The sequence below is a fragment of the Caretta caretta genome, chromosome 7 (assembly GCF_965140235.1).
Source record: "Caretta caretta isolate rCarCar2 chromosome 7, rCarCar1.hap1, whole genome shotgun sequence".
NCBI lineage: Eukaryota > Metazoa > Chordata > Testudines > Cheloniidae > Caretta > Caretta caretta.
This window is the reverse complement of record NC_134212.1, coordinates 32,340,186-32,358,568: the sequence shown is the minus strand read 5'-3', so window position 1 is coordinate 32,358,568 and position 18,383 is coordinate 32,340,186. Positions and strand designations below refer to the sequence as shown.

Sequence of the window (18,383 nt, the reverse complement as noted above, 5' to 3'; positions counted from 1 at the left end):
GAAAATAGTAGAGGGGATAAAAATCTCTGTTCATGCAATATGATAAGCATCATGGAGAACTGATTCATCCATCAAAATTACGTGAAGTTGAGTGGGAGGTGCAGGCTTAGGAAACCAGCCTGGCACAGGTCCCAGAGGGGCAGCCCTCCAGTTAGAACTGGCCAAGAGGGAGATCATAAACTGGAAGCAGCAGAGAAAGCCAAAAAAGAGGAAAGCAGAGGAGCGAAAGCAGGTCACAGAAGTTAAAGGAAGGGAGAAGGAAAGGCCCCACAAGTTTAAAAAACTGGAATTACACAAACAGAACCCTCAGCCCACAAGTAATCCTCCCTAGGGATCACCCAGCTGGGGGAAACTGCCTGAGTCACAGTGGGAGAGAGTCCATTGAAGAATATGACCACGTTTGAAAGGATAGGCAGGATGTACAAAATCCCTGCTGAACAGACTTGGCCTTCTTACCTCCCAAATTGACTGGCAAAGCCTTACACATATTTAATCCAGTCATTCTCAACCTGCAGCATGTGGGCCACTTGCAGCCCAATGAAGACACAGCTGCAGCCCATGTGACATCCTCAGGCCACACAGGGAGTATATAGTGTGGATGCCGCCCACATAACACAGAGAGCTGCATGTGTGACCCACAGTGGTGTTCAGAACAACTGGTTTAATTATATGAATGTAAATAATGCTATGTTGTATGATTGGTTTAAGGGGTCGATGTTAGAAAGCTTTCAATTTACCCCATAGATATATCACCTAAAGTGTAGAAACCTAACAACTGGATAACAGGAAATATGGTCATAAAATGGGAGATTATCGGAGAAAATGGATGAAAAGTAAAAGGGGAGAAAATGATCACCGGTTGGTAGATCGGCTTGCTCAGGTGCGGTTCTTTGCGGTCTGCTCTGATTAAGTGGGGGCAGAGGTGTGGGAAATTTCCCCAGCAACTGCGGAAGAGGCAGCCAGTGCTGCTGACTTATACCTGCAAGCGAGACCATTCCTAGGGCACAAGGCCCAAAAGGAAGGACAAAAGCCTGGGGTAAAAGGGAGACCCTTGTTTGTTCCTGGGAAGAATGAAGAAGGGGAGGGGAATAAGCACACGAAAGTCCCTAATTATCAGATCCCAGCCTGAGGGAACAGCCCAAAGTATTTTCTCTGATGTGGGTCCCTACAACACAGGCACAAACAATGGGGAGTCCAAATACAATGCCTGATCTATCCAAGTTAACGCAGCTACCCTCAGTTCAGAGCCTTCAGTGATGCCAAAGGGGGTTCTAGTTAAATTTTGTGCAGTCTGACCTTCTGGAGGTAGATAAAGAGTGTATGAAGGAGGCCAAGGTAAATGGCCAAATGTGCCAGAGAGGAGAGACATAATCACATACCTCCTCTACTCAGGAGGTACGTCATTAAGGAAGTGGATATGCTCCCAGGAAAGAGGTAAAACTCCTGGCCTTGGGGCAGTTTAGAACCATGGTGTCTTTAGCTCCCATTGAATTAGAGTGGGAAGGCTTAAGGGGTATTTTGAACGTAGGAGTTTTTAAGAATTTACTGGCTAATGTATTGGTGGGAAATGACAGGATATCACTGGCCAAGGCTATTAGTATTCTGTCCCAAAGGTAAATGCTTGTGGGGGGTGGGGGACACCTAACCAGCAGAACACAGCAATGTGTCTAAAGGGGAGGGAAATGAGGAGTCGTCCCCCCCCTTACCTGAGGCAGCTATCAGTACAAGCAAGAGCCAAAATGGAGTTTGCTGCAGAACCAACTGCAGACATGTTTTGGGGAAGCATCCTCAGTATTGACCCAGATAGAGAGCACAGCAGGAGGTTTTCAGAAGAGGGAAGGATTTAAAGGGAAGCCTTGGTTGGGGAAAACAGAAGTCCTGCTGGGGCCCTACAAATAATCATTCCCACAAAGCACTGTGTGGAGTTAAAGTTCTTAGCCCAAAACTGCCCTTTTGCTGGTCACTTAGGAATGGAGAAGACATATGAAAGGCTAAAGAAAAATGTCTATTGGCCCCATATTCAAAATGAAGAAGAGGAATACTGCAAGCCTTGTGACTTGCGTCTCTGCCAGGCTCCTTTGCATCCTTTACTGGCAATCAAAGCAGCATTTTTCAGGCTTGCTATGATCATCATAAGGCCTGTATCCAGACCAACTCAGAGGGGGAAAATTTATATTATTGGTGGTGGATTTTGTCACCAGGTATCCAGAAGCAGTTGCTCTGTCAAATGTGGAAGCTGAAACTGTTGCTAAGGCACAGTTCTCCATAATCAGCAGGTGGGCTTTCCAAAAGAGGTCTCATCAGATTGTGGATCAGATTTCATGTCCCAGAATGTGTGGGGAAAAATACCACCCAGAAACAAATGGATTAATTGACAGGTTCAACTGGATCCTAAAATCTATGCTAAGAATGTAAGTAAACAGGGACATAGTGTTACTTTATCTGTTTGCATATCAGAAGGTGCCCCCAGAGTCCCTGGGGCTTGCCCATTTGACCTCCTGTATAGAAGAATGGTCAGAGGTTCCCTGGATCTCATTAGAGACTCCTGGGAAAGTGGCACTGAAGCAGAGGGGGAACCGGTGACTGAATATGTGCAGAGGTTCGGGGAGGATTTAAAATCCATGATGGGGATAGTGCAGCAAAACCTCACTTTTTAAAAGCTAGGCCGCTCAGAAAGAATGATCTGATTACAATGCCTGCGATCAATGATTTCATGTGGGAGATTTAATACTGGTGCTAGACCCTGTAAAAAAGTACAAAATGCAAAACTCATGGGAGGGGCCTTTAGAGGTAGTAGAAAGGGTTTAATGATGTTACCTATAATGTCCAAAGGCCCAACAGAAAGGTAGCAGCTCAAATGGCATATAAACAGGTTAAAAGTGTATCACAATCATAAAAATCACTTGGGAATTGTGCTGAAGAAATTCAGAGAGGCAGGTCTCACAATTACAGCATCAAAGTGTAAGACAGGGGCAGCCAAAGTCCCTTATCTAGGTCACTGGATTGGAGGGGGCCAGATCCCTTAAAAGTGGAATCCACTGTTAACTGTCCCATGCCCTGAACCAAAAAGCAAGTTCAGTGTTTTATAGTCTTGGCAAATTATTACCTCTGGTTTGTGGAGGGTTTCAGAGACCTTGTGTACGTAATTATAGACCTCTGCAAGAAAACGCAGCCTGACATGGTGGTTTGGATTACTGCCTGTCAGGAGGATTTTAATAAAAGTGAAAAGAGCTCTGTCAGAGAAGCTAGTCTAAACTTTGACAAGATGTTTGAATTCTGCACAGAAGCATCCAATACAGGCCTGTGGACTATATTGATGCAAGTGAGCAAAGGCAATAAGAAGCATCCTACTGCTTTCTTAAGTAAAAAAACTGATGCCCCCCCCTCACTGGACAAAATTTCACGGTTATAGAAAGAGAAAGTTGTGCAATTGTGTGGGTGGTCAGGGAGCTAAGGCCGTACCTGCTCAACAGAAAGTTCAGGGTCCTAACAGGCCACTCCCCATTGGTATGGCTTCACAGAACAACAGGTACCAACTCCAGACTGCTATGCTGGAATATAGCACTTCAAAATTATGATATAGAAATTGTACATATTCAAGACAAGGAAAGTGTAGTGGTGGATGCACTGTATAGGCAAGAGGGTTCTGTGGATTAGCCAGTGGCTGACCCTACTGCACCAATGTAGGGGGGGATGATTGACTCAAGGACCCATGATGCCAAATGGCAGAGAGTACAGGGGGTGCATAAGGTTTTAGTGTGATCCTGAGCCAGATATCTGCATAATAGTTCACTGAAGGATGGCATGTGACAGCCAGTAGTCCACTGTCATCATAATTAGTGTGAAATGTATGTATGGATAATATTTAAGGAGTTATGCATCTATACTATAAATTATGCTTTTTAGGTCTTGGAGTTAAGGCAGGTCACCAGGAGGTGACATACCTCAGAAATGCTCCTCTGTCCCTGTCTGGCTATTTGTGTATTATGTGCCTCATATGGTATGGCTGTTTGCATACTGAGCCAAGTACAAATTGAAAAACCATGAAATCTACGAGAGAGGAAAACTGAAGGGGATGTCTTGTTTTTGAATGAAGACAAAGGATTGTTCTGGGATATCTTAGGGTGCAAAGGAACACACTGCATCCTTCATCTAGTAGGCAGCGTGCTGTCTCAGGAAAGGAGGTCACAGCCAGCCTGGCTGAAAAGCTCTGCAAGGATTTTGGGTGAGCAATACTCTACCAGACATGAGAGTATCTTATTAATTAAGTCTAGGCTCTAGAATGTGTGTTATGATTCTATATGTAGCCATCTGTTTCCAATACTTCTGCTTGCCACTCCTTGCACCACTATGCTTTGTTAAATAAATATACTTGATTTCACTATAAATATATCTAAGTGCTGTGTGATAAGTGGGGCGCTGATCAGAGATTAACTGGGGTGTTCTGTTCCTCTGGAAGCAGCAAGTTTGCGAATACTGTGATTGTCCAGGGGTGCAGGAGCTGTCCAGGGAGACAGAGAGCTCGAGCATGCTATCGCTAGCCTGCAAATGGATAGCTGGGACTGGGAGGGCTTGTGTTGCTCACAGCCAGTGGAGTTGGGGAGCTGACCCACAACAGGGACAGACAAGGCTTTGTCAGGTGCCTCACAACCTTGGGTACCCCCAGAAAGCATCAACTTCTCCCCCCCCTGCCCCCACTCTGCAGGGCTAGGGAGCTCTGAGTGCCATTTTGCACTAGGCTTAGATTCTCCCTTTCAAGGTGTCATCCAGGCCTAAAAGGTGGGCCAAGTTGGGCCTGACTGTGCCCAGAGGAGTTCTTTAATCCTTTCCTGGCTGGGGTGCAAACCTACCCCACTACATACCCCACTCCTCAGGGGCCCAACTCCCACACCGTGTTTCTGTGTTTTGCTCCAGCATGATGTTGTATACTAAAAGTATAGTGTTGGGAGAGCAAACTACCACCCCATAAGGTGCAGGTTCATCTCTTTCATCATGGTTAGAGGGAGGTATGGGCCGTAATGAGGGAAAAGAGTTACCCAAAAAATAATTCCTAAGAGATTCTATGCCCACTTCACTGCGTGTGCCTCCTTTTCAACCATGGAATAGGCTTCTTCCCTGTGAAAGACCTTCCTACATGAGTATAGAAGTAGGTGCACCTCACCATTTACCCCTTCTAACAGCACAGCACCCAGGCCTACTTCTCTAAAATCAACCCGTTTGAAAAATCTGGATGGAAGAGGACTGTTTCCTGGCACAGCCATGTTAAAGGCATTATCACAAGTGCTGTTCCAGCAGACCTCCTTTGGATTACCACCTTTTATTGGGGTCCGTCAGAGGGGATGCAATGGTGGCGACACAAGGGACAAATTGCCTGTAATACCCAGCTAGTCCAAGGAAGTCTCTTACCTGCTTTCTTTGTTCAAGGAATTGAGTAGGCCAACACTGCCTTCACTTTGCTAACTAGTGGCCTACATTGGCTTCATCCCACATTACTACCCAGGTAAGTAACACTTTGATTTGCCAATTTGCATTTGGCCAGATTGACTATGAGACCTTCTTCAGCCAAGGAATGGAGGATGGCTTGTACTTGTTGCAAGCAGGCCCAGTTGTTGCTATATATAACAATGTCCAAATATGCAGCATCGTACTGCTGATGAGGCCTGAACACCTTGTTCATTAAATGCTGAAACACTGCTACCACTCTAAACCAAAGGGCATTGTCTAGAAGTAGAAGAGCCCAAAGGGAGTCAGTCAAGAAGACTTTTTTCTTGAAGTTTGGGAGAGAAGGGCTGTCATAACCATACAGCTAAGGGTAGCCTAGAATTCCTTCTTACCTGTAAGGGGTTAAAAAGCTCAAATAACCTGGTTGGCACCTGACCAAAGGAACCAATGGGGACAAAAGATACTTTCAAATCTGGGGGTGGGGAAAGGCTTTGTTTCGGGTTCTTTGTTTCTGTGTTCGTTTGCTCTTCAATTCATGTCCTCCAAACCATTCTGAACCAGTCTCTCACATTACAGAAATTGTAAATACAGCCAGGCAAGGCGTATTAGTTTATCTTTGTTTTCTCAACTTGTGAATTTTCCCTTTGCTGGAGGGAGGTTTATTCCTGTTTTGTTGTAACTTTGAAACTAAGGCTAGAGGGGGTTCCTCTGTGTTTTGTGCATCTTTTGTTTTTAACCGAAGCTGGTAAAAATAAGCGGGTCCCTACAACTGTACCCCAGAGTTCAGAGTGGGGAAGGAACCCTGACAAGGGCGATTTGCCAATACCCTTTTTTAAAGATCTATGGTACTGATATAGCTGACGGACCCTAAATGTTCCAGTAGCTCCCAGACTGTCTCCCACATCTTCTGGGGTATGGGGTCTCTATCCTGCTGTCCTGGGACCATCTTGATGAGAGGGTGTATCAGCTGGGGCTAGCCGGGTGCAGGGGAGAATATACTGGGAAAGGCCTCAGCAATAGTAAAACCTAAGCTCTTTGTCCAGGTAGTTCAGCACCTCTCTCTGCATGTGTGCTGGCTCTGGGTGAATGGATGCCTGAAATCCCAGTTCAGCTTCTGGTGGGTAAGGAGTGGTCAACATCCCTTCCCTGGTTTTCCAAGGCTTCAGCAGGTTCAAATTGTAGACCCTGGTTTCTTTCCACCTCCCAAGCAACTGGACCTCACAGTCTACAGGCCCAAGCTGATGATCCACTTCAAAAGGCTCTTGTCATCTGGCTAGTCACTTGGGTTCCGTGCTGGGGAGTAGTAACTACACTATCACTGGACTGGAAGATCTAGAGGCATGCACCCCGTTCTTGTGTTTGCTGGGACCCCAACGGTTTTAGTGAGCAAATGGAATTGGAGGAGCTTCCTGAACTGGAGAACATCCTGGGCCACATTGGATGCTCTCAGTTCCTGCTCCTCCCAGCCCTCATACAGGAGAGCCATTATCCCTTGAGGCTGTTGCTAAATAACAGTTTGAAGGGAGAGAACTTGATGGAAACTTGCAGCATCTCCCTTATGGTGGGCCAAAAAGGAGAGAGTAGCTGATCCTCAACGCTTGCGATCAAAGGACACAAATCTTTTCAGCACTGCCTTCAGGGTTTTGTTGAATCTCTCAACTAGTCTGTCCATTTGTGGATGACAGACAGAGGTCTTTAGCAACTTGATCTTCAACAGGAAGCATAGCGCCTGCATTAACTCCCTTTGAGTAGGTCCTCTGGTTTTCATAACCTGGCTAGTCTCGCCATTCCAGCACCGGTCCCAGCATTCTGGTTTTCCTACCTTAGATCCATGGTTCTCAATTTTTTGTATTGGTGACCCCTGTCACAAAGCAAGCCATGCTTATAAATGCTAGAGGCAAAATGGGGTTTGGGGGTGGAGGCTGACACCTTGCGACCCCCTTAGCGGTCATGACCCCCAGTTTGAGAACCCCAATTCTAGGCCGACATCCTAATGCGTTTCATTAGAGCAGAATGTGACAGCAACAGGGACCTGCATCTCGCGGTGGCTGTAGATATGTTACCATTATTTTTTGCCTTTGACTGGACCAATTATTCCTTCTGGATAGCTGTGTACGTCAGTGACATAAACCTTCTGCCAGATTATGCCCCCAAAGTTCATGAGCAGTTTGTGCAAAGAAATCATGCTGTGGCTCAGTCTAAAAAATAAATTCAGCAGAGTCTGAACAGACATGGCACTTGAACAAACAGTAAACCGTGATAGTAAAGTAAAAGGGGTTATTGATGGATTTCACTTTGAAACCGGAAATCTTGGTGAGATAATTCGTCACTGCTCGGGAGTGCTCAGTTGTCACAACTGTTATGAAGGTAAAGTTCTTTGGACACAAACCACGTCTGAGATTTCTTTCAGCACTTGTTAACAACTCCATCATCCAAATATTTCAATGCATGACCACTATGTCCATTCCACTAAAACAAAGTGCACAGGGAGGCATGTAGGAACCACATAGCAACAGTGTGGCCTAGGGGCAAGAACAATGCCACAGCCCCCCCAGATCACATCACAACTCTTCCAACTTATTCCTCCACCATTCAATACACCTGCACCCAACACAGTTAATGAAGTTGGAGTGCATGCAGATAGTTCCTAATGGCTATTACCAGTGCCACTGAAATAGTTTTACCAAGGGGCATGATGGATTTTCCATTACTTGACATCTAACTCAAGACTAGCTGTCTTTTTAAAAGACATGGTGGAGCTCAAACAGAAGTAATGGGCTTGATGCAACAATGAGTGAGGCTCTCTAGCCTGTGGTATGCAGGTGAGCCTAGCTGATCGGAATGGACCCTGCTGGGTGATGGGCTTAAAATCTTTGCCTCTGCTTATCCATAGCCAAGTACAACAAGGGCAGTGCCTGCCCGTCCCAACTCTTCTCTAGTGAAGAAGAGTTCAGCATCTGCAGCCCGTTCCATTCTCTGTCAAGGCTGCCAACGAGTAAGTCAGTTAAACAATATAAGTATTTGTGAACTAAGAAACCCAATTGACTCACACAGGCCACTGAGTGGCTTTCAGACGGGAGAAGCTTCTAGTTAGTCATGACTATTATACGTGGTTTCTAAAGTGCCAACAATTAAACCCACATCCAGGTGCATTATTTATGAAGTGGCAATAGCGTGCAAAGAGCTTACACTTTAGACAGCCTTCATACTGCCAAGCACTGCACTTTTTGCGCATCTGCCCAATCCATTTTTTTTTTTTTTAAAAAAGGGATGCTGCAGTTAAATCCCTTTTCCTCAGATGGCCAAGGATATGTCTTGTCCTTTGCACATAGAGCAAGTTTGCAGCTCTTTGCTTTGCAATAATAAGGAGCAGATTCATCACTGTACAAACAAACCACTTGAGTAAGACACCTGCCCTGCAGAGCTCACAATCCAAACAAGCAAGGAACAGTCCAGACTGGAAAGTGCCTTGGGTGAGCAAATAATATCAGAGCACCAAAGGACTTCTGCGTGGGGGATGCTTCTAGACTGAGGGCACAACTCAGGATGACTTTTAAGGTTGACAGCCTGTTGAGTTCTCCAGAATGGAAAAATCTAGCTTTTCAGGGTTCGTATAACCTATTCCAAACCCTCCCACAGCTGGATTTTGGAACATTTGGTACTAACGGATGCATTACTACTCACTGGGCTCCCCACCATCTTCTTCTCCACCAAAGGTTTCCTCTGGGGGGCACGCCTGGTAGGAGACCCTGAAATCCTCTCGGACCTGCGCCTCAGAGGAGGGGAGACAGTGTCTGAAAGTGAGAGAGAGAGGAAAAGTTTGAAAGTTGATTGTTCCCACCGCATGGGGAAGCCCCTTCATCCAAACTACCAATGTGGGGACATTTAACTGCCTCTCAGTACTTTCCTATCTCCTGGTGTTCGCCTTTTCATAGGCGTAAGATGCTAGGAAGCTGTGAAATACCCTCCAGTCCTGCATCCTACCCCAAGGAATTCTCCAACCTGAGGGAGACATTCCCATGCACCCTGCTCCTCCAGTGGGACCCCTCCCCACATCCTGATTCTCTGAGGACCCCCCTCCCAAACCTCAGGAAACATGCCCACAAATCCTGCATCCACAGGGAGCAACACCTTCTCCTCATACCCTGCTCCCCAAGCCCCCATCAGTACTCCAACAAATGTTCCTCCACACGCTGCTCCCATGGAGAGGAATCCCATGCACCGCTACAGGCTGGGGACCGACTGGCTAAGCAGCAGTTCTGCAAAAAAGGACTTGGGGATTACAGTGAATAAGAAGCTGGATATGAGTCAGCAGTGTACCCTTGTTGCCAAGCAGGCTAATGGCATATTGGGCTGCATTTGTAGGAGCATTGCCAGCAGATAGAGGGAAGTGATTATTCCCCTCTATTCGGCACTGGTGAGGCCACACCTAGAATACTGTGTCCAGTTTTGGGCCCCCCACTACAGAAAGGATGTGGACAAATTAGAGAGTCCCCAGCAGAGGGCAACGAAAATGATCACGGGGCTGGGGCACATGACTTAAGAGGAGAGGCTGAGGGAATAGGGCTTGTTTAGTCTGCAGAAGAGAAGAATGAGGAGGGATTTGATAGCAGCCTTCAACTACCTGAAAGGGGGTTCCAAAGAGGATAGAGCTTGGCTGTTCTCAGTGGTGGCAGATGACAGAACAAGGAGTAATGGTCTCAAGTTGCAGTGGGGAAGGTCTAGGTTGGATATTAGGAAACACTATTTCACTAGGAGGGTGGTGAAGCACTGGAATGGGTTACATAGGGAGGTGATGGAATCTCCTTCCTTAGAGGTTTTTAAGGCCCGGCTTGACAAAGCCCTGGCTAGGATGATTTAGTTGGGGATTGGTCCTGCTTTGAGCAAGGAGTTAGACTAGATGACCTCCTGAGGTCCCTTCCAACCCTGATATTCTATGATTCTTCCTTGTATCCTGCTCCTCCTGGAATCCCCCTTAGAGAAATTACTGCCCCAGACCCCACCTGAGGGAAACATCTGATACCACCGCCCCCCCAGAGACCCACCCCCAGCGTACCCCCCTCGTACCCACCGCCCCCCCAGAGACCCACCCCCAGCGTACCCCCCTCGTACCCACCGCCCCCCCCAGAGACCCACCCCCAGCGTACCCCCTCGTACCCACCGCCCCCCAGAGACCCGCCCCCCAGCGTACCCCCCCGTACCCACCGCACCTCCAGAGACCCCGCCCCCCGCGCACTCAGTGCCCCCAGAGACCCCCGCCCGTAGACGCCAAGTGCCCCCCAGAGACCCCCGCCCCCCGCACGTAGCCCCCAAGGGCCCCCCAGAGACCCCCGCCCCCCGCACGTAGCCCCCAAGGGCCCCCCAGAGACCCCGCCCCCCGCACGTAGCCCCCAAGGGCCCCCCAGAGACCCCCGGCACAGACCCCTCCCCGCCCAGGGTGACCCCCGGGCCGCACTCACCCCCGCGGGCTCCGCTCCCCGCTGGGGCCGCGCCCGCAGACCGGGTCCGCCTCTGGCCCCCGCCCGCCATCCGTGGGCCTGTCCGCTCCGCGCCGAGCGGGATGGAACCCGCCACCAAGCCCCGTTCGAATCACCCGCCGCTAGAGTAGAAGTGACGCGGCAGCTACTTCTCGCGAGCCTTCGAACCCGATCTCTCCCTGAGAGCGCCGAGCTGCGGGGAGTGTCTCAGGTCGTAACGTCATCAAGCTGCGTCCTACCCGGAAGAGACGTGGCAACAGCGGACTCAGCTTCAATAGGAGCCTGTGAGTGTCAGGGGGACCCTATGGAGGGGCAAAGCGGGGCTGGGAGCCAGGACTCCTGGGTTCCCTCCCTGGCACTGGGGAGGGGAGTGGGGTTTGTCGGTTAGAGCAGGGGCGGGGGGGACTGGGAGACAGGACTCCTGGAGCCGAGAGGGGAGTGGGGTCTAGTGGTTGGGGTGGGAATTGGGACCCAGGACTCCTGGGTTCTGTCCCAGCGCTGGGACGGGAGTGGGGTCGATCTGGGCTTTGATTTTGCTCAGTACGCTTTCTCTCCAGCTGTGTCATCAGTGAAGCACCATGGGGCTGTGTAAATGCCCCAAAAGGAAAGTCACCAACCTTTTCTGTTTTGAGCACCGAGTGAATGTCTGTGAGAGCTGCCTCGTCGCAAACCATTCCAAGGTAACTGGACTCCAGCTCCAGTCTGGCTGCTGAGCAATGGCATCTCAGGGGAATGGGAGTTTCTAGGGCTTCAGCTATAATCTGGCCCCAGGAAGGGGGGACCAGCTAGCTCAGGAGGGTGGGGAATGGGATACGGGGCTTTCCCCTCTTGGACACTGGTTCAATTGCTGCCAACCTGGATCAAATATGAAAGTCCTCTTTGCTCAACAACCCTCTCCCCTGCCCCCAACCTGAGTTCTTGGTTATCAGTGTTCCTCTATCCTGTGTCATGACTCCTGGAACGGCACATCCTGTTAATATCCAGCAATGGACACCTTCCTCATATTTCCTCTGATACTTCCACAATTCTGTCCAGGGGCCTGTTAGCATAGACCTCATTGGACGTTCCCATCTACAAATGCTTCATACCTAGGGATATGATGAATTTTCTGTCCGTTGCAATCTTTAAGTCATAAGTGGACATCTTTCTACAAGAGATATTCCAGCTCAGACACAGGTTATGGGCTTGATGCAGGAATCACTGGGTGAGATTCTGTGATTTGTACTAGGCAGGAGTTCAGACTCAACTAACATAATGGTCCCTTTAGGCCTTAAAATGTAAAGTCTTTTCTTGTGCTGCCCCTCCAATTGCAATCCTACCTCACCCATACCATGGGCTTTCTGTCACTAACTTCCTGTATCTTCCAGTGCATTGTTCAGTCCTATCTCCAGTGGCTTCAGGACAGTGATTACAACCCCAACTGTCGTCTTTGCAACACCCTCCTGTCCACCAAAGATACTGCCCGGCTTGTGTGTTATGGTGAGGTACTTTTAGCCATGGCTTTGGGAGCATTTCAAGAGCTTTGCTTCGTTTTCTTTTCATTAGCAAGTGACAGTCCTGGCCACCAAAGCCTGATTTAGTTTTTTTTAAAAGCAAATATAAAACTTGGGTCAGAAAAATGATTGCCAAAATGGCACCCTGTTTATTCTGTCTTTGTAGTTTCTTCATCAGACTGGGTATCTCTACACACAGATTCCTCCACCCCTTTACCCCACATAAGAGCCAGCTGGCCTCTGAAAGTGGGAATAAAGCCCCTACACTTATGAGAACTGAGTGGATGAATACAATGTCTATGGCAGAATGGTCTCCAGCTTACTTTCCAGCAGCTGTGCTGCCCCTGGGGACTAATGGAAGGGGAGATGTTTGTGAAGTAGATCTGACTAGGGGAGTAACTGATCTAGACCCTTCACTTAAAGACATTCCATGCTCTTCACCTTTGCAGATCTGTTTCACTGGTCATGTCTCAACGAGATGGCAAACCAGCTCCCAAAGAACACGGCCCCAGCTGGCTACCAGTGTCCCAGCTGCAAGGGTCCTATCTTCCCCCCAGCCAACCTGGTCAGTCCGGTGGCCTCAGTGCTGCGAGAGAAACTGTTGACTGTGAACTGGGCTCGGGCCGGGCTTGGGCTGCCACTGGTAAGAGATTACCCATGAGACTATCCTCTTGTTTTGGGGCTCTCTGAGGGTTTGCAAGATGGGAGCCAAGAGGACAGCCAAGCTAGACAGATACTGCTGTTAATGTACCAGCCGGAGATGGGAAACAGAGTAGGGGCCTTTCCCCTCTTGGGGGATGCGGCAGAGGGGACACTTTGATCTAGCTTCCGGCTTGAGCAGCAACCACTATCTGGGATTGGCTGAGCTGATGGGGCAGAGTTTGCTTTGGTGTCTAAGGTCTGACGCAGTTTTCTTCTGTTCTCTTCAGATTGATGAGGCTGATACCATACAAGAGACAGAGTCGCCTGATACCACAGATTACACTGACTGGTCTAGCTTCTCTGGTAAGTGCTGCTGGGCTATGGGCATGGGAATGGCTCCACTGATGCCTGCACAGGGCCCATCTAGCCCAGTATCCACCTCCCCCACCCTCACCACACTAGATCAGACCTAGGGGCCCACCTAGTCTGCTATCCCCTCCTTCCACACTGGATCAGACCAGTGGTCACGTGTAGCCCAGAATCCCCACCTCCCTGCTGCCTGGGATGAGACCAAGGGGTCCAATTTCATCTGCTCTCTCTTCTAAGGTGATGGGAGGGGAAGACTGGCTGGCTTTCAGGGATCAAGGAATGGGATATGAGACTTTTCAGTTCTAGGGCATCACTTCTAGTTGGGCCCCTGACACAGAGATCCATGGAGCAAGTGGGTCACAGTTTGCTGTCCCGGCTTTGTAGATGGAAGCCAGCTGTCTTAGGCTGCCCCATTCCACACAGGATTCATTTTGTTACCTCCTTTCTTGGCAGCAACTGCAGACCCCAGCTCAGAGGAGACCATCCAGCAAAGTGTCATGTCGGCCTATTCCTACAGTGCTCCGCCCGGCCTCTCTTCCCCACAGCAGCAGCAGGGCGTGAACAATGGGGGCGTGAAGGAGGAGCATTCAGTCATCGACATGGGGAATGCTAGTAATGAGACCATCACCATCAATGCAGGTGAGCAGCATTGTTGTCATCTCCTGCGGCGGTGGGGGGATTACGAATCAGTGGAACATAGCCCCTAAGAAGTGAGGACCCAGTGGCTACCTTCTGAGTGGGGTAGCGGTTGTGTGTCTCATGTCCCTTAGGCTGTTTCCATTCACTCCTGTCTGGATCAGGAGCCCACTTAGTGGACAAGATAACTCAGGGGCAAAGGAGTCTGGGTCAACCACAGCCAACAGGGCTGGGGAAGAACAGGTGTATGGATTGCCTAGCTGTGGCAGAAGGGGGGACAATAAGGTTAGGGGGGTGCCTGTACCCCCCCCACCACCACTTTCTCCTTTCCTGGTGCCAATGGCTCTCTGCTAAGCTCCTACACTCCCCATCTCCTCAGCAGCCTCTACACCACGGAAGGTCTATGACACCCGGGAGGGTGGGGGTGGCAGTGGCAGAGCATCCAGCACCCAAATCGACTGTGATGAGGACAAGTACCGCCGGCGGCCAACGCTCAGTTGGTTCGCACAGCTTCTGAAGTAAGTGATCAGTGGTGGGGTGGGAGGAAACCAGTGCACATCCATGATAGGGTCGCAATCTCGGTTGGCACCTGTAGCTATTACCGTAATACTGCTAATGTGCCCCCGATCTTATTTGCGGTCTTTAGGCGCTACCATAATACTGCTAATGATGCACATGCCCTGATGTGCCCCTGATGTCGCTTTGGGCCTCTGGGCACTGCTACTGTCATGCTAATAACAAGTCCCCTGGCAGGAATCGCTCTGGGTCCAAGAAGCGGCAGCCAAGATCCCTGATGCAGCGGTTTGTCATCATCCTCCTGATTGGCGGCATCGGCTTCCTAACCCTGATCATCATCATGTCAAAGCTGGGCCGGGCCTCGGCCGACAATGACCCCAACCTGGACCCCATGTTCAACCCCCACATCCGGGTGGGCCAGGAATGAACCAAGCTGGTGGCTCCTCCCTGGGCACCAAGACTGGCCTGCCAAGGCAGGGGTGCTGGGGGCTGGCAGCTGCAAGTGGGGCTCCGGGGGGAGTACCAGGGGAAGCCTCCAGCCAGGACACTGCTGGGTCAGCTCAGCTGAGAGTCAAAACGTGAAACTGGTGAGGGGGGTGTGAAGTGACTTTGGCCTCTTTTAAAAATGAGACTCATCTCTCTAGGTGGGGTGGGCAGAGCAGGATTGGGAGGAAAGGGGAGACTTGTACAGCTACGGATTGGGCCCCCCGAGGTGGGCTGGAATGAGCTCTCTAGTCGCTGAGTGCTCCAGCTGAGAATCAGCCACTATAGCTGTTCAGCTTTGGAGTGGGCCAGGAAAGAGGAAAGCGTCAAGCACTGGTGATCGGGGAGGGCTTGTGCTGCTAGTACGAGTGTCCAAGGACTGGGGCAAGTGAGAGACAGCACAGGAATGGAAGCCTGGACTCCTGGGTTCCGTTGCCAGCCCACAAGGATTTATTGGTCAGAGCAGGGAAATTGGGAGCCAGAATTCCTGAGTTCTGTTCCCACTGCTGCTGACCCCATTGCGCAATCTCAGGTGAGTCACTTCCCTGCCCCATGCCTCAGTTTCCCCACTCTGTAACTAGCAATGCTGCTGGTGGGGTGTGTGCAGGGAAATTGGGCATTTCCATTCCTGCCTGCAGAAGAGCTGATGTTAGCAGCACTGAAGGGCAAATGTCCCACACCTTCTTGGAAGCGTGAACTCCTTGGCATTACAGCCCTGCCCCCCTGAAACTGGCATCTGGCTCCTTAAACCTTGGGCTTCAATGCCCTTCCCCTAGGAGCCTCTCAACTGTCTGTCACTTGGAACTTGCCAGCCCAGATTGTCTCAGTGGGTGAGAATACAGTTGTTTGAATGCAGGTGTTTGAAAGGGTTCAGGGCTCTTTTGTTCCCCTTTCCCATTCTCCAATCCTGGGCAGACTCTGCTTCCTCAGAGGTGCCTTGTAAAACCCATCCCATATTTGATGGACCCATTCCTGTATCCTCAAAGCGCTGCAGAGCGCTCTGATTCTAAGCCCATCTGCTATGTTAAGCCACCTTGTGCTTTATTCACCCTTGTCTCCAAAACGCCTTTGCCCTGAAGAGGGAGGTGTCATTATTTTCCTGGTCTCAACTAGATGGGAGACAGAGGATCTGTTTGACACAGCCAGCTGCTGGGACTTTTTGGGGGAGGCCTGTTCCAACATAAACCTCCTTTCCTGCCTGGGGATGGGGCAGGATTTCAGCCCCACCCACAGACCCCACATAAAACTACCCTTCTGCTTTGCTGTGAATGGGAGTGGTACATAATCTTCCATCATCCCCCTTCTCCCACACATCCTTTGGGGGTTCAAATGGAATGGACACTGGATCCCAACCCTCTCCCAGCCACACACACACACGTTTTAGTTTTGCAAATGCAGCTCATTGAACCAAATGACAGGAACCAGCCCCTTGTCGCATCCTCATTTACCCTCCCCTCCTACTGAGCTATATTGGGGGGTGGGGAGATATAACTTACTTTCACCAATTCTAATTTTTCACATCAGTAACTACCTGGGCCTTAACTTTGCTAGAATTCAAAGGGCAAATACTGAGATCCACCCCCTACGTCCAGCATTATTTGTAGGGATGAGATGTCGTTAACCCCTTCCCCTAACATCATCTCCGTTGAGGGGAGCCTTCACTTCCCATCTCATAATACCAGGGGAAAGGGAAGGAGTTGGCTGGTCCTCTTGGGTGTGATTATTTTACTAATGAGAATGGGGTGGGGTTGGTGTCCCTCTGCTTTCCATGAGGGCGGGTGTGTGTAATTCCAAAGCTGGTCCCTCCCGTCTCTGTACAGAGCTGTTGCTATGGGTACTTTGGGCTGTCCCCTACTGGAAAGGGGCACTTGTGTGTGAAGTATTGACCTGTTCTGGAGTTTAGGGAGGGGATGGGACATGCTGGTCAGCACTGGAGTTTAAAGATGGAGGGGAGGGAAGGGGAGGGGAAGAGACTTCCTGGCTTGTGGATTTTCAGAGCTCTGGTGGGGATGGGGTTTCATGCTTTGAATACGGTTGCTTTCCTTCTATTTATTGAAATGGTTGATAGGAGACAGTTCTTCCTGTAGGGTGTGAAATGCATGGGGTGGCCTCAGTGACCAAAGACAGCACACGCCACACACCCCCTCTGCCCAAAAACTGACCATTGCCTCCAATCCCCCTGCTTTTCTGAGTCCAGATCTTTGACTGGGCCTGAGTCAGGATCTGTTTTGCAACCTCCTCAGCTCCCACCCTTTTCTGCTGATGGCTCTGCTAGCCCTGGGGTAGGGGAGGTGGCATGGGACTTAGGCTGGAAGGAGTAGAGGAAAAATATCACCTTCCTCACAAGCCACTGCCAGTGGAAAGGAGAGCTATGAACATAAGTCCTGTGGGCTTCCACCAAAGGATGGGGGCTGTTTGTGGTGGGGGATGGAGGAGGTGGAATCAGAACCTCTTCCCCTCCCTTGGGTTAGTTCCAGCATGAGCCAGAGGGTTGGATTGGGCCCATGCCCTTTAGCATGACCCTATGGTCAGGGGGGTGTTGGGGTAGGGGTTGTGATGGGCCACTGCAGTGGAACGGGATGAGCCCTGTAGCCATCAAATGCTCCCACTGAGGGTTGGCCACCTGAGTTGTTGAGTGCCTATTGGGCGTGTTGGGGGAAAGATCCTGGCTGTAATGACTGCCTTGCTCTCACCTCCCAGGAAGGTGACATGACTAATGAATGACACCATCGCTAACACTACAGCAATATCCTGTATTGTTATTAAACTTGATTTTGGCTACAGCCTGAGCAGTGTGTTACTGCCCCCTTTCCTCCCTGCTTCCCAATTCCGACAGATCTGGGGATGAATGCTGCGTGTGCGTCTCTCTCCAGGGCTGCTTTGGACAAGGCCAGGATGGGGTTCAGTAAATCTCCTCCCTGTATTCAATAGTCAGGTAGTCCAGGCAGAAGCGGCCCACGAAGAGGGTGAAGTTCATCACTAGAGGGGTTAGAGCCAGAGCCCTGGTCAAGGGGATGGGAATGGAGATCACAGCTTCCCTTTGCGGCTGGACCAGAGGGGCAGCTAAACAGCTGGAGTCCTCCCCAGAATAACTGAGTGTCCACGTGTTCATGGTCACGCACACAGGTCCCCCGGCTGTGCCCTTGTGTGGTTCTGAGTCATGCTCAGAAACCTCCTGAGCTGAGGAGCCTAAATCCCAGCTGCCATGTCCCTTGCAAACTGGCTTTGGAAGGTGCTCCCGCTAGAGCACACTTCTCATCTAGAGATGAGGATAGAACCCAGTAGTCCTGACTCCTGTCCCTCCCCCCAACCACTTAAACTGGTT

At 50.0% G+C, this 18,383-nt stretch overlaps 2 protein-coding genes across 4 annotated transcripts in view; one reads left to right on the top strand and one right to left on the bottom strand.

The window, feature by feature from the left end:
- Window positions 1-18,383, bottom strand: part of LOC125639332 (sororin) — a 33,335-nt gene that overhangs the window by 13,913 nt on the left and 1,039 nt on the right. Inside the window, exons 1-2 of one of the 2 annotated variants that reach the window (XM_048856125.2) lie at window positions 10,902-11,072; window positions 9,127-9,236 (exon numbers count right to left, since the gene is read on the bottom strand). In XM_048856125.2, coding sequence (XP_048712082.2) covers window positions 9,127-9,236; window positions 10,902-10,971 — 180 coding nt within the window. In that variant the 5' untranslated portion in view covers window positions 10,972-11,072. Of the gene's footprint in view, window positions 1-9,126; window positions 9,237-10,901; window positions 11,073-18,383 lie in introns of those variants that run through there. The other variant, XM_048856126.2, reaches the window with a different exon arrangement.
- Window positions 11,131-17,841, top strand: ZFPL1 (zinc finger protein like 1). Of its 2 annotated transcripts, none has more exons than XM_048856123.2 (8): window positions 11,131-11,203; window positions 11,477-11,599; window positions 12,287-12,398; window positions 12,862-13,055; window positions 13,342-13,417; window positions 13,877-14,062; window positions 14,442-14,577; window positions 14,813-17,841. In XM_048856123.2, exons 2-8 carry the CDS (start codon window positions 11,498-11,500, stop codon window positions 15,000-15,002), a joined length of 996 nt encoding a protein of 331 aa, XP_048712080.2. In that variant the 5' UTR covers window positions 11,131-11,203; window positions 11,477-11,497; the 3' UTR covers window positions 15,003-17,841. The 2 variants fall into 2 exon arrangements, with proteins under 2 accessions (XP_048712080.2, XP_048712079.2); XM_048856122.2 differs by having other exon boundaries at window positions 14,439-14,577.